The sequence below is a fragment of the Electrophorus electricus genome, chromosome 15, assembly GCF_013358815.1.
Source record: "Electrophorus electricus isolate fEleEle1 chromosome 15, fEleEle1.pri, whole genome shotgun sequence".
Taxonomy (NCBI): domain Eukaryota; kingdom Metazoa; phylum Chordata; class Actinopteri; order Gymnotiformes; family Gymnotidae; genus Electrophorus; species Electrophorus electricus.
In genome coordinates this window covers 18,565,231-18,578,272 of record NC_049549.1, presented here as the reverse complement: position 1 = coordinate 18,578,272, position 13,042 = coordinate 18,565,231, and the positions used below count along the sequence as shown (strand labels likewise).

Here is a 13,042-nt window from a genome sequence, read left to right as displayed (position 1 = left end):
GTCTAAAGAAGAAAAGAAATGACCAGCCTGAGAATAGTGTTGCATGACCTTCAGAAAAATTATGCCAAAATTTTAATAAAAAGAAAAAATTCTTGGAAAATAAAGAGAATTATAACCAATATTGTGCATAATAAAACTGTTATATACACAAGTTTACATTTAAGTCATAACAACAATAATGAGACAATGTTATCATAATTCGTATTGTCACTAATGCATTACCTGAAGAACAATGAAGTCAGTCAATAACAGCAACTAGACAAATACACACACATATATATATAGAATTGGTGGGGACTGATTTTAATATTTAATTTTTGACATCATACACACGTAGGGCTTCATACTGTATGTACATACCAGCCATAGGCAAGAGTACTGGGGGCGTTGCACTGAAGCATTTGGTAAAAATAAAAAATTTAAAGCCCTAATCAGAAAGCAGGACCCGTGTGTCATCCACACCACTGGGAGGTTCACGATTACAAACAGCATAGTAGTCGTGGGGATCCCGAAGCCTCAACTGAATAAATTAGCATGGTAATTATGGTCATCTCATTAAACGTTTAACTTGAACTTCATTGCATCTTGTTAATCAGGTGTTCCAGAGGTTATTTAGCTAGCATTGGTATGGCAACCCATCATTCCTTCATCAGTATACATTAATGCACTTTAAGGAATCAACCAGCAATGGCCCTCTAGTTCTAAATGAACTAAAATCACAAAAACCTCAATGAACACTTCTTGTGTCATTTGTATTTACTGCTTGGTCTTGGTAATAGGGTCACACTGAAGTGGAACAATGTGAATATCAGAACCCACAGGTCTCTATGCTCTTTCATGAAGGGCAAGTTTTGTAACAATGGACATGATAACATTTTTTTTAACTAACTACTCTGGCAGAGCTTCCAAAAATGTTTATTATTTACTAGCAGTAGAGTAAACTGATTCTCCACACTACGGAAGACCTGGCTGAATCTCAGACCCAGTCAAGAGTCACTGCAGGTGCCAGACCATTGTCCTAGATACTGCAGCAACAGAAGCTGTCGAACAATACTCTAGCACTGTGTAAGAACCTCTTTTCTTCTTGTCTGTTAGTAGACATGTCCAGTTCTGAGGTACACTGTTGGTCATTCCTGACAGTCTTAAGCATTGTCCCTAAATGTTTGCCCCTCCCTGGCATCGTGGTTCCCACGTGAAGAGATCTAGCGGACATTATTAAGGAAGTGGCCAACTTCTTTCATGCTTCCTAATGGGAGTACTGAGGAGAAATGTCTTCGGATGTTGGCAGCACATCGGCTGGCAGATACCCTGGACTGGCTTTATGAATGGTATGTATGGTAAGGGTCCGCAGTGGACTATATCTACCCAGCTACCCAGAGAAATGACTTCCTTTCTCAGGTGACTGAAACAGTTCAAGCTATGCCTAGATGGAAAAAGCACAAGATAGTCTTAAAAGCCACCCTGAGTCCATTCCTGTGTTTGAGGTTTCCTCTTTCTCCCTATTGGAGTCCCAGCCTGTTCCTGCCCCTCAGCCCAAGACCCTGACCTCTGGGGTAGAGGCATCCAAGTATGTTTTTTTGGGAGGGGGGGCTGCCCCATGGAATGTGTGGGGAAGACTATGGGACTGAGGGACCATGCATTACAGGCTCTAGTCCCCGGCGTGGAATGCCCCATATGCTAGACCTCCGGATCCACAGTTGTCCGACGCAGTGCTTCTGGACCCACTGTCAGCATAGGCTGCACCTCCTAACCTGCAGCTGACCTGCCGTCTGTAGCAGCTGTGCCTTCTGATCAGACGACGATAGGTGCTGCACTTCCTGACCCCTAGCCTATTCCTGTCTCCGGCATGGAAGACACCACCCTGTCGGTTCCTGTCTCCAGCATGGAAGATGCCGCCCTATCTGTTCCTGTCTCTGTCATGGAGTACGCCGTCCAGCCAGTCCTTGTGCCATACGCCAAACCTGTGCCCACGCCATGTGCTAGGCCAGTTTCTGTGACAGAAACAGTGGCTACATCACATGGGCCTTCTCTTGACTCCTAGGACTCATGTGGCCACAGCTTGTTGATAACCAGTGACTCCTGAGGCCTCTGTTGGCTTCCCACACCCCAGTGTTCTGCCAGATCTCCTATATTTATGCCCTGTGCTTCTCCTGTGACTTCTCTGCCCTCTGAGGCTGCTATATCAGCACCACTAACTGCCCCAATGTTCCTCCCGTCACCTGTTCCTGACACCATGTTTGTCTGTAGTTATTCATGTTCATGTTGTGCCAGTGTCGGTCCCTTTGACTGCCTTTATTTTAGTCCCTGTGTCCTTGAATGTATCAGTTCCTGTGTTTGTCAGTCTATGTTCTGACCATGTTTCGCCATCTGTCTCAGCTCCTGTTCTCACCATGTTTCCAGTGCCTGTACCTATCTAGTCTTGCTTCTGGTCCCTGGTTCTTTGTTTTCTATTTGTTTTTGTTTTGCGAATCAGGGGCCGTGTGTTAAGGGGCAGGTTCTGAGACCTCCTGGAGTTGTGGTTCCCACGGCAACACTACCTGTTTGTTTACTTCCTTGTACTTTCTTGTTTTAGTTTCTTTCGGTTCTACCCCATTGTTTGTATCTCCCGTTGTCATTATGTCCTCTTGTTAACTTGTTAGTCCCCATTTGTTCTTAGTATGTAAGACCTGTGTATTCATTCAGCCTTTATGAAGTCTTGTCAACCTGTCTAGTGTTACTGAGCCTTTTGTTTATTTAAAAAATGGATACACTAATAATTGCACAGTATTACCAGAAGTCCAGAATAAGGTGTAAGGTGTTTTTTCCCCAAAAGGATCAGATGCACTGTTGCACTTTCATTTTGAAAGAAATCAATGGAAAATAACATTAAACGTGCTCTTTCAGTAAAAGTAGCTTAATGTCTTTTGGACTAAATTCTGCAGAATTATGCTGTGTTCGTGCTCAGCTTTACACATTTTGTGTATGAAATTACACACACACACTATAAAATATTTATAAAATATTCCCAAATATTTACCTCACATAGTGAATAAGGTTCTCACCAACAGACAAATTCCTTAATTTCATCTGTCAAGTGCAGTGTCAAGTGTGTCTAAATCAGGGGCTAAAAGGCTGAAATGTCAATGTAGCTGATAACAATCCTGCCTAGTAGATGTCATGGAGGACATCGTTAATGAATATCTGGAAAAACAGGCAGTGTAAGAAAGACTGACAGGCATAATCAGATATTCATAATGTCCAGATGTTGTGGCAAAAGTGGTTTTCCACTTACCACTTTTCTTCACGCGGATGAGATTATAAGCGTTTCTAAGATCTAGCTTGGTGAAAGAATTAACTCCATGGAGCTAGTAGTAAAAGGTATGGGTATTATTTCTTTGTGATGGTGTTCAAGATCCCAATAGTCTATTCATGGACGTAGATCACTTTTTTTTTTTTTTGTCTTCTTTTCGCCACGAAGAACCTGGCTGCAGCTCCTTCATAATGTCAATGATGTGGATGACAGTACAAAAGGATAGGCACAAGGATAAATGAGATCAGTCCAAAGTATGTAAAAACGAGTGCAGTACAATAAGATGAACAAACCAGAAATGGATAAGTTAGAGACAATAACCAGAGAGACAAACACAGAAACCACTCAGTACTCATGGAGGATACATGTTAATACTTTGCCACAGGTAAGTGGAACCAGAAAAGTCAAATATGCAGATGAAATGGGGAACAGGTTGAATCAAACAATAATCAGTGGAGGCGGATCGAAGAGGCTAGCTGTGATTGGTGCAACTGGATGGAGTGACAGGCAGGCCATTGGCTGCTGGCTAATGGGGGATGTAGTCAGAGGCAGGGAGCGTGACACAACGGTTGTTGTTATTAAAATGGTGTTGAGAAATAAAAGTGGAATACATGATGGAGTAGAAATGCAGGGAAGCAAAACTGGGCAAAAACAAAGCTACCATAACAGCAATAATGGTGTTTAACTAAGCTCATGACCTCGACTTTGACATCTGCACAATGGCTGGAACCGGGGACAGCATGTAGTAGGGGGATCATACAGAAGGAAGAACAAAGGGGCAACACAACAGACTCGACTGGAGTCAGGACAGGAGATGCAACTGGGGATTAGGTGCTGTTCAATGGGTAGAATATACAGGTGGACTGGAAAACAGGCAGGACACGTGATTGCAAAGAAGGTTGGGAGATAGGCTGGATGGTGGACTGGATAACAGGACTGGAGCATGGAGGATGGGTGACCAAGACAAAACCAGGAAAGTTTAATCGAGAAACTTGGAAGGAGACGAGAAGACTGAGGGTCAGCCACAATAGGCTAATTGGCAGGTGGCCCTAGGAGCAGGCTTGAAGGCCAAAAGGGAGTAGGAAACAGGAGGCTGGGTGGCATCATTCATGCCAGGAACAGGAAGCTGGGCAGCTTCTGAGGAACAAATGCATAAAGAAATCCCTGGGTGTTCCCTCAGGCCCGCAGTTCCTATCACACATAGTACAGAAGAAGGGCTATGAGGGAGCCAGACATAAGGACATATTGCCCTCCCAGTTCATAAAAGCCATCCTTCTGGAGAGCCAGAACTATGAGGACCAGGTAAACCTTCATGGTGTGGGACAAGGAGACTCTCCGGACTGGTAAAGCCTTGCTCATACACCCCTTTGCCTGATACAGCATTGCCTTGTGCAGATACTTAATAGTGGCAACATCAAAACCAAGAACAGAAAAACAAAACTATGGAACTAGTTTTAAAAATAAAACCGAACCAAGGAGCGTGAATGACCAGGGTAATAAAAGGTTATCAACACACAGGCAGAAACTAACAAACACAGGAAAGCACATGACCACATGAAAGTGGAACTAAATGAAAACCTAAAAACAATGCATGGCAAAAATCTCACCATGGGAACTATGACTCCAGAGAAGGCAAAACTGACAGTTGGTAGAACATCATTAACGGCTTAGATTAGGAATTTTATTCAGCTGGGCTTGGCTTTCTAAAGCTCCTCCCATGACTTTGCATTCCACCACTCACTCCCATCTTATCCAAGTTCCCTGCTGCCACATTCCAACTGTTCTTGCTCACTCCTCATCTGATGCTCATATCACATTCTGTATTAGCAACCTCCAGTCCTTCCCCTGCACCTTGTCATAGCAAGTGTCAAGGAAGGCTGTTCATCTATCAGGAGGGACACGCCCACTGCTGCTCATAACCACACCAAGCACATGCCACAGTCCAAATCACGTATTTATTAACCCTATGCACCTGTTCCTTGTTTTCTCTGTCTTATTATTTAAGCACACAGGTACCTGAAGTTAGTGCTGCTGGACCTTAGAACAATGCACTGCTCAATAGCTCTATGCTAACTGAAGCCATTTGTTTCCTTTGTCGCTGCATTGAAGGTTGTCATTCCTTCATTTCAGCCTCACCTCTTGCTCACTTTGTCGCCACTGTCACAGAATGTGTAGCCAACTGTGAGTGAAGTGAGCAGTCCTGACTGAGCACACCTGCGGGCTGTTCAGGTGGCAGCACTTGAAAAGCAGATGTAGGAACTAGGCGTTCTGTGGTGTAAGGAACCTCTCCCCAAGAGCCGAGTGACTCTGCCTACTATGTCTCCTGCTCCTGAGGGGGTAATCAGCACCCCGAGGTTTATGGAGGAGAACCCGATAGCTGTGAGGGATTCGTGGTCCAGTATAAATTGTTTTTGGTTTATCAGCACCTTCTGCCCAACCATGTGAAGGTGTCCTTCATGATCTCCCGACTCACAGGGCAAGCTCATGCCTGGGGAGCTGTGCTGGTGACTAACTCGTCTTAGGCAGGGCCAGTGTGTTCTTCCTGAAGAAGAAAGATGGGGGGCTGAGGCCATGCGTGGATTATTGAGGGCTAAATGAGCTACTGGTAAAATGTCCTTATCCACTCCCCCAGTCTCAGCCGCTGAGGGTAAATCGATACTTCACAGAGCTAGACCTATGCAGTGCATACATCCTTGTACGGATCAAGGAGGGCGACGAATGGAAGACACGTCCTCTGGCCACTACGAGTACTTGGTTGTAGCCATGGCTCCCTCCATATTCCAAGCGTATATTAACGAGGTCTTAAGGGGGTTTCTGGGTAGATCTGTTGTCACATATACCGACGACATCCTCATCTAGTCCTCCTTTGACCAACATGTGTATGAGGTACGTGTAGTACTCTGTAACCTCTTATGTAAACGCCTCTACTATAAGTTGGAGAAATGTGAGTTCCACGGCAGTGAGGTGTTTTCTAGGATGCATCATTCAGGAGAGATTTGTACGCATGCAACTCTGTAAGGTAGAGGTGGTAACAGGCTGGCCGAGACCCCAGACACGCTGGGAGCTACAGCTATTCCTGGGGTTTGCCAAGTTCTACCGGAGGCTCATCAGGTCCTTCAGCACCCTGTCCAGGCTCCTCACGGACCTACTCTGGAAACAAGCTAAATGGTTGAGATGGAGTGTTAAGGCATAGGTGTTATAGGACCTAAAATCCACCTTCTCTACTGCTCTAGTACTGCAGCAACCCGACCCAGCGAAGCAATTCATGGTTGAGGTGGACACCTGGAATGTGGGAGTTGGGGCTGTGCTGTCCCAATACATGGGGAAGGATGGCAAGTTAAAGACCATAGACTACTTTTCCCATAAGTTGAACCCATCCAAGCATAACTACGGGGTCGGTGATTGTGAGCTTCTCGCGATGAAGCTAGCATTTGCAGAGTGGAGGCACTGGCTGGAGGGAGTACAACACCCTTTTATGGTAATAACTGACCACAAGTACCTGGAGTACCTCCAAGCCACCAAATAGTTAAACTCCAGACAGGCTTAGTGGTCCCTCTTTTTCTCCCGATTTGCTTTTCACATTACCTACAGACCAGGGGAGAAACACGTGCAGGCAGACATCCTCTCCAGGCAATACACCGCTGAAGCGCAATCCACAAATCAGGAGCGAGTTCTCTTCCTCTCATGCTTCTTGGCATCTGTACGATGGGACTTAGACCGCAGCATTGAAGCAGCCAACGCTCATTCTCACTGCCCACCCCATCAGCTCTACATTCTGCCCAGACACCGCAGAGCCCTCATCACATGGGTACACACCTTTTGGGGACGGGACGGGACATCCAGGATCGGCTTGCACAGTGCAACTATTGAGTGAACGCTACTGGTGACCGGCAATGCATAAAGACTTGATTAAATACATGGCCTCGTGTGCAGAGAGTGTACATGGCAAAGCGCCACATACTACAGGTAAACTGCTTCCCTTACCTACTCCCCTACGCCTCTTGTGTCACATATTCAAGGCACTACCCAATGCTCTGAAGACAGCCGACTGCTCTTTGGCCACATATTCAGAGAGTTTGGGCTTCCCAAAGACATCATGTCTGACGGGGGGGGGGGGTTCAGTTCACATCGCGGATGTGGCATGAATTATTGGGGAAGCTAAACATCACAGTTACCCTGACGGACAGGTAGAGAGAGCTAACCAGGAGTTGGGTAATTTTCTACGCTTGTACTGTCAGCGATACGAGACGTGGTGTACTTACCTCTCCTGGGCAGAATTACTTGCCTCTCTTCGCCATGCAGGGACAAAACCAATCCCCTTTGAGTGTGTTTTAGTCTACCAACCACCACTATACCCCTGGAACTCCCCTACGTCTGAGCAGCCCGCTGGGAGGAAAACACCGGCGGTTGCTTTCTTCCATCATAACCTTCAAGAGGAAGGCAAATAAGAGGTGTGGAGAGACCCCATGATACGAACCTGGAGACAAGGTATGGGTGGGCACGAAAGATGTCCGGATGGGACCTGCAGGCTAGCTGTGTGCCAAGTATGCCAGTCCATATAGTCACATACCGTATAGGTTTGCCAGGGAGCAGCCGTGCATCAATGGCTTTCCATGTCTCATCCCTGAAGCCTGTGGTGGAGTGTCCCCTCACTGAAGAGGAGGATCCCTTAGCTACACCACCTCTGCCGCTGGAGGTGGAGGAAGAACCCACCTACAAGGTGCGTGCCTTGCTGGACATGAGGAGGAGAGGCACCCAGCTGCAGTACCTCAGGGACTGGGAGGGGTTCGGCCTGGAGGAGTGTTGCTGCCTTTTATTTCCTTTGTTGCTGCATTGCAGGTTGTCATTCTGTATTATGGAGAACAAAGACTCCTTCATTTCACCCTTGCTTTTCATTCCCTCTGTGTCAGCAGCGTCACAGCAAGGTCCAAAAGGAACCATAGAATCCCGCTGGCACTAAAGTCTCCATAACAGCATCACAAAATTTGCCATTAGAAAGTCTACTATGAATGCATGAGAACATTGTGTAGCGCGTTTTAGTTTTAAAGGCTTGCTTTCTGTGCAATGTATGTTTCCCTTAGACTAGAGTACTGTGTTTGAAATAAATGTTTACGTGATGTCACCAGCAAGTAGAGGTGTATGCATGTGGAAAGACAGCATGAGGGCTTTGTCCAGGGAGAGAAACAGCATGGAGGAGAGTGTGCATGTTAAGAGACATAATCTAGAGCTGTGTGCACATGAGGAGATGGCACATACAGCTGTGTGTATGTCGAAAATGCATAGGGCTGTGTATACATGGAGAGAGGGCATGTAGGGTTGTGTGCACATGGAGTGGCATTTGGCACACAGTCCTCATATACTCTGCAGTCATTTCACCTTTGAGTTTTGCACAGATCATAAAAAAAGATTTATAATACTGCTTTATAGAACTTTGGCAATCATTTTTGCCTTACTTTGGAAATGACCAGATTTCTTTTTGGTTCTTTCTTTATTTAAAAAATATCAAAGTGTACATACCACAGAGCTTAGCCAAGACATAACAGCGATACAAAAACTGTTAAAATGTTAGATAATGAATTGTTGTGAGACAACATTATGACTAATACTGTGTGGGCTCCCAGGTAATTGAAAAGCCTTTTGTTGGCCTTCTAATAAAGGCTGTTGGTCTTGGATGGTGCCCTATGACAACATATATTGTGCTCACTGTTCATCTGATATTGTTTTCAAAGTACCCATGCCCTCTTGAAATTCAGAAAAAATCTCTACTGTAAAACACTGAGGCAGAACTAGTCATGCAACCACCAAAATGCCTGGCAAAGACTCCTGAACATGTCATTGAAGAACAGGCTACAGGCCCTTATGTCTCCTGTGCACTCAAGGGTGATGTAATGTAGCTCAATCTCACCAAACCATCCACATCATTCATAGGTCTGTGTGAGGCCTCCTTAGTTAAGGAGTTGCATTCTGTCCTGTATGATTCTGTACAGAAGCCAAGGAACCATACAGTAGGAAAGGCATTAAGATGTACTAGTGACTATGGCATCATCAGTATATGATACACCGGGGACTGTGCATTCAGATTGGGTCAGATGAGCAGAGAAATGCATGTGGCCATAATGATAGAAGCAGGTCCAAGATCAACACTCTTATTAGGAGCCTTTCAATAGGCTTTCAGTGCCCTGGGAACCCACATGGAATTAGTCACCATAGTATGTACAATACTTATGAATCGTAAATTTTATTAGTCTTTTATAAGTGATTGTAAGACATAAGCATCTGGCCATGATGACTGGGAATGGTCATGAAAAATGCAATTTCACTTTCTTAGTTATTATTATTATTATTGCTTGGAAACAATTTAAAAACAACATAATTTTCCAAAATAGTTGACATAACAGGAAGGATTGGAGTTCAAGTATTTCATTATTAGATTTAATTCACATTCTTAGATTAGCATTGGATAAAATTTTCTTGTCAGTGGTGATGAAATGCTGAAAATGGTGTAATCTCCCTCTGAAAAACTATATATATAGACACCTACATATGAAATGGCTAAGTGACTACTTAAGCACATTTTAAAGTGCACTTCAGGAGGATTTTCTGTCTTACAGTATTAGTGTTTTGCACGTAGAAGATTTATGTGTTTGATTGTCTATGCTCAAATGAGATTTTATTCTGTCCACATTGCATGTAGCACACAAAGGCAGTGTAAAATTTCTCATCTCTTATGCCATAGACGAGTGGACTGACTGCCCTGGCGATGACACTAAATGTTATAAAGTTGAAAGAACGGATTGATGAATACACCTTAATGTCTATCTGCTTGACCACATCTTCGATATAGGGGTAGATAATCTCCATTGTACACAGTGTAAGCTGAAACATGTGCAGTGAGACAGTACGGAGCCCCTTCGCTGCAGACTTCTTGTCAACAGAGACTGTTCGGGCAGCAAGCATAATCATCACATAGCAAAATAATTCAACAAGAAAAATGGTTATGAAGTTTATAATGTACAGGAAGCCCCTCATGTAACGGTGCCATGGCTCAGGAGTCAAGATCTCATAATAGCAAAAGGTGAGCTGTGACAGATAAGCTTGCGAGACAGTCGAGGCAAGGATGATCACGTCCACGAGCGGCCTTACAGCGCTTACAGTCCAGATTATGAGGATGGCAGTATGGGTCCTGCTGGAGGTGGAGAGAGCACTGTGTCTCAGAGGCATACAGATGGCCACGTAGCGCTCTACACACATGGCAGTGATAATCATAGGTGTGCATATAGTGACCATCTCCATAAGCATGCACACGGGAATACAGAACACCATGGGCATCAGGACATCACTATAGGATATGAGCACCACAAAATCGGTCAGCAAAAGAAAAATCAAATCAACCAGTAAGGTGTGGGCAAACAATATGTAGCGTGTCTCAGTCCTGAAGGCCTGCTTCCTGGAGAAAGTGACAAGCATGAGCACATTGATGTATATGAAAGGCCACACGAAGAACTGAGTTATGGCCATTGATACAATAATTCTCATAGGCATGGAGCTGACCAGCTGTAGCTGATAACTGCTGCTGTTGGTGTCCTCACTGTTGTTACACTCAGCTGTGCACATGTCTAAAGAAGAAAAGAAATGACCAGCCTGAGAATAGTGTTGCATGACCTTCACAAAAATTATGCCAAAATTTTAATAAAAAGAAAAAATTCTTGGAAAATAAAGAGAATTATAACCAATATTGTGCATAATAAAACTGTTATATATACAAGTTTACATTTAAGTCATAACAACAATAATGAGACAATGTTATCATAATTCGTATTGTCACTAATGCATTACCTGAAGAACAATGGAGTCAGTCAATAACAGCAACTAGACAAATACACACACATATATATATAGAATTGGTGGGGACTGATTTTAATATTTAATTTTTGACATCATACACACGTACGGCTTCATACTGTATGTACATACCAGCCATAGGCAAGAGTACTGGGGGCGTTGCACTGAAGCATTTGGTAAAAATAAAAAATTTAAAGCCCTAATCAGAAAGCAGGACCCGTGTGTCATCCACACCACTGGGAAGTTCACGATTACAAACAGCATAGTAGTCGTGGGGATCCCGAAGCCTCAACTGAATAAATTAGCATGGTAATTATGGTCATCTCATTAAACGTTTAACTTGAACTTCATTGCATCTTGTTAATCAGGTGTTCCAGAGGTTATTTAGCTAGCATTGGTATGGCAACCCATCATTCCTTCATCAGTATACATTAATGCACTTTAAGGAATCAACCAGCAATGGCCCTCTAGTTCTAAATGAACTAAAATCACAAAAACCTCAATGAACACTTCTTGTGTCATTTGTATTTACTGCTTGGTCTTGGAAATAGGGTCACACTGAAGTGGACCAATGTGAATATCAGAACCCACAGGTCTCTCTGCTCTTTCATGAAGGGCAAGTTTTGTAACAATGGACATGATAACATTTTTTTTAACTAACTACTCTGGCAGAGCTTCCAAAAATGTTTATTATTTACTAGCAGTAGAGTAAACTGATTCTCCACACTACGGAAGACCTGGCTGAATCTCAGACCCAGTCAAGAGTCACTGCAGGTGCCAGACCATTGTCCTAGATACTGCAGCAACAGAAGCTGTCGAACAATACTCTAGCACTGTGTAAAAACCTCTTTTCTTCTTGCCTGTTAGTAGACATGTCCAGTTCTGAGGTACACTGTTGGTCATTCCTGACAGTCTTAAGCATTGTCCCTAAATGTTTGCCCCTCCCTGGCATCGTGGTTCCCACGTGAAGAGATCTAGCGGACATTATTAAGGAAGTGGCCAACTTCTTTCATGCTTCCTAATGGGAGTACTGAAAAGAAATGTCTTCGGATGTTGGCAGCACATCGGCTGGCAGATACCCTGGACTGGCTTTATGAATGGTATGTATGGTAAGGGTCCGCAGTGGACTATATCTACCCAGCTACCCAGAGAAATGACTTCCTTTCTCAGGTGACTGAAACAGTTCAAGCTATGCCTAGATGGAAAAAGCACAAGATAGTCTTAAAAGCCACCCTGAGTCCATTCCTGTGTTTGAGGTTTCCTCTTTCTCCCTATTGGAGTCCCAGCCTGTTCCTGCCCCTCAGCCCAAGACCCTGACCTCTGGGGTAGAGGCATCCAAGTATGTTTTTTTGGGAGGGGGGGCTGCCCCATGGAATGTGTGGGGAAGACTATGGGACTGAGGGACCATGCATTACAGGCTCTAGTCCCCGGCGTGGAATGCCCCATATGCTAGACCTCCGGATCCACAGTTGTCCGACGCAGTGCTTCTGGACCCACTGTCAGCATAGGCTGCACCTCCTAACCTGCAGCTGACCTGCCGTCTGTAGCAGCTGTGCCTTCTGATCAGACGACGATAGGTGCTGCACTTCCTGACCCCTAGCCTATTCCTGTCTCCGGCATGGAAGACACCACCCTGTCGGTTCCTGTCTCCAGCATGGAAGATGCCGCCCTGTCTGTTCCTGTCTCTGTCATGGAGTACGCCGTCCAGCCAGTCCTTGTGCCATACGCCAAACCTGTGCCCACGCCATGTGCTAGGCCAGTTTCTGTGACAGAAACAGTGGCTACATCACATGGGCCTTCTCTTGACTCCTAGGACTCATGTGGCCACAGCTTGTTGATAACCAGTGACTCCTGAGGCCTCTGTTGGCCTCCCACACCCCAGTGTTCTGCCAGACCTCCTATATTTATGCC

General features: G+C 44.8%; 1 protein-coding gene across 1 annotated transcript; it reads right to left on the bottom strand.

Moving 5' to 3' along the window:
* Nucleotides 1-9,925: 9,925 nt before the first annotated feature.
* Nucleotides 9,926-10,903, bottom strand: LOC118242511 (odorant receptor 131-2-like). Its single transcript, XM_035533980.1, has one exon. The coding sequence runs from the start codon at nt 10,901-10,903 to the stop codon at nt 9,926-9,928; it is 978 nt and encodes a 325-aa protein (XP_035389873.1).
* Between the last annotated feature and the right edge of the window lie 2,139 nt (nt 10,904-13,042).

Coding starts and splice junctions, on each gene's coding strand:
- LOC118242511 (XM_035533980.1), bottom strand. CDS start 10,903: ATGTGCACAGCTGAGTGTAACAACAGTGAGGACACCAACAGCAGCAGT.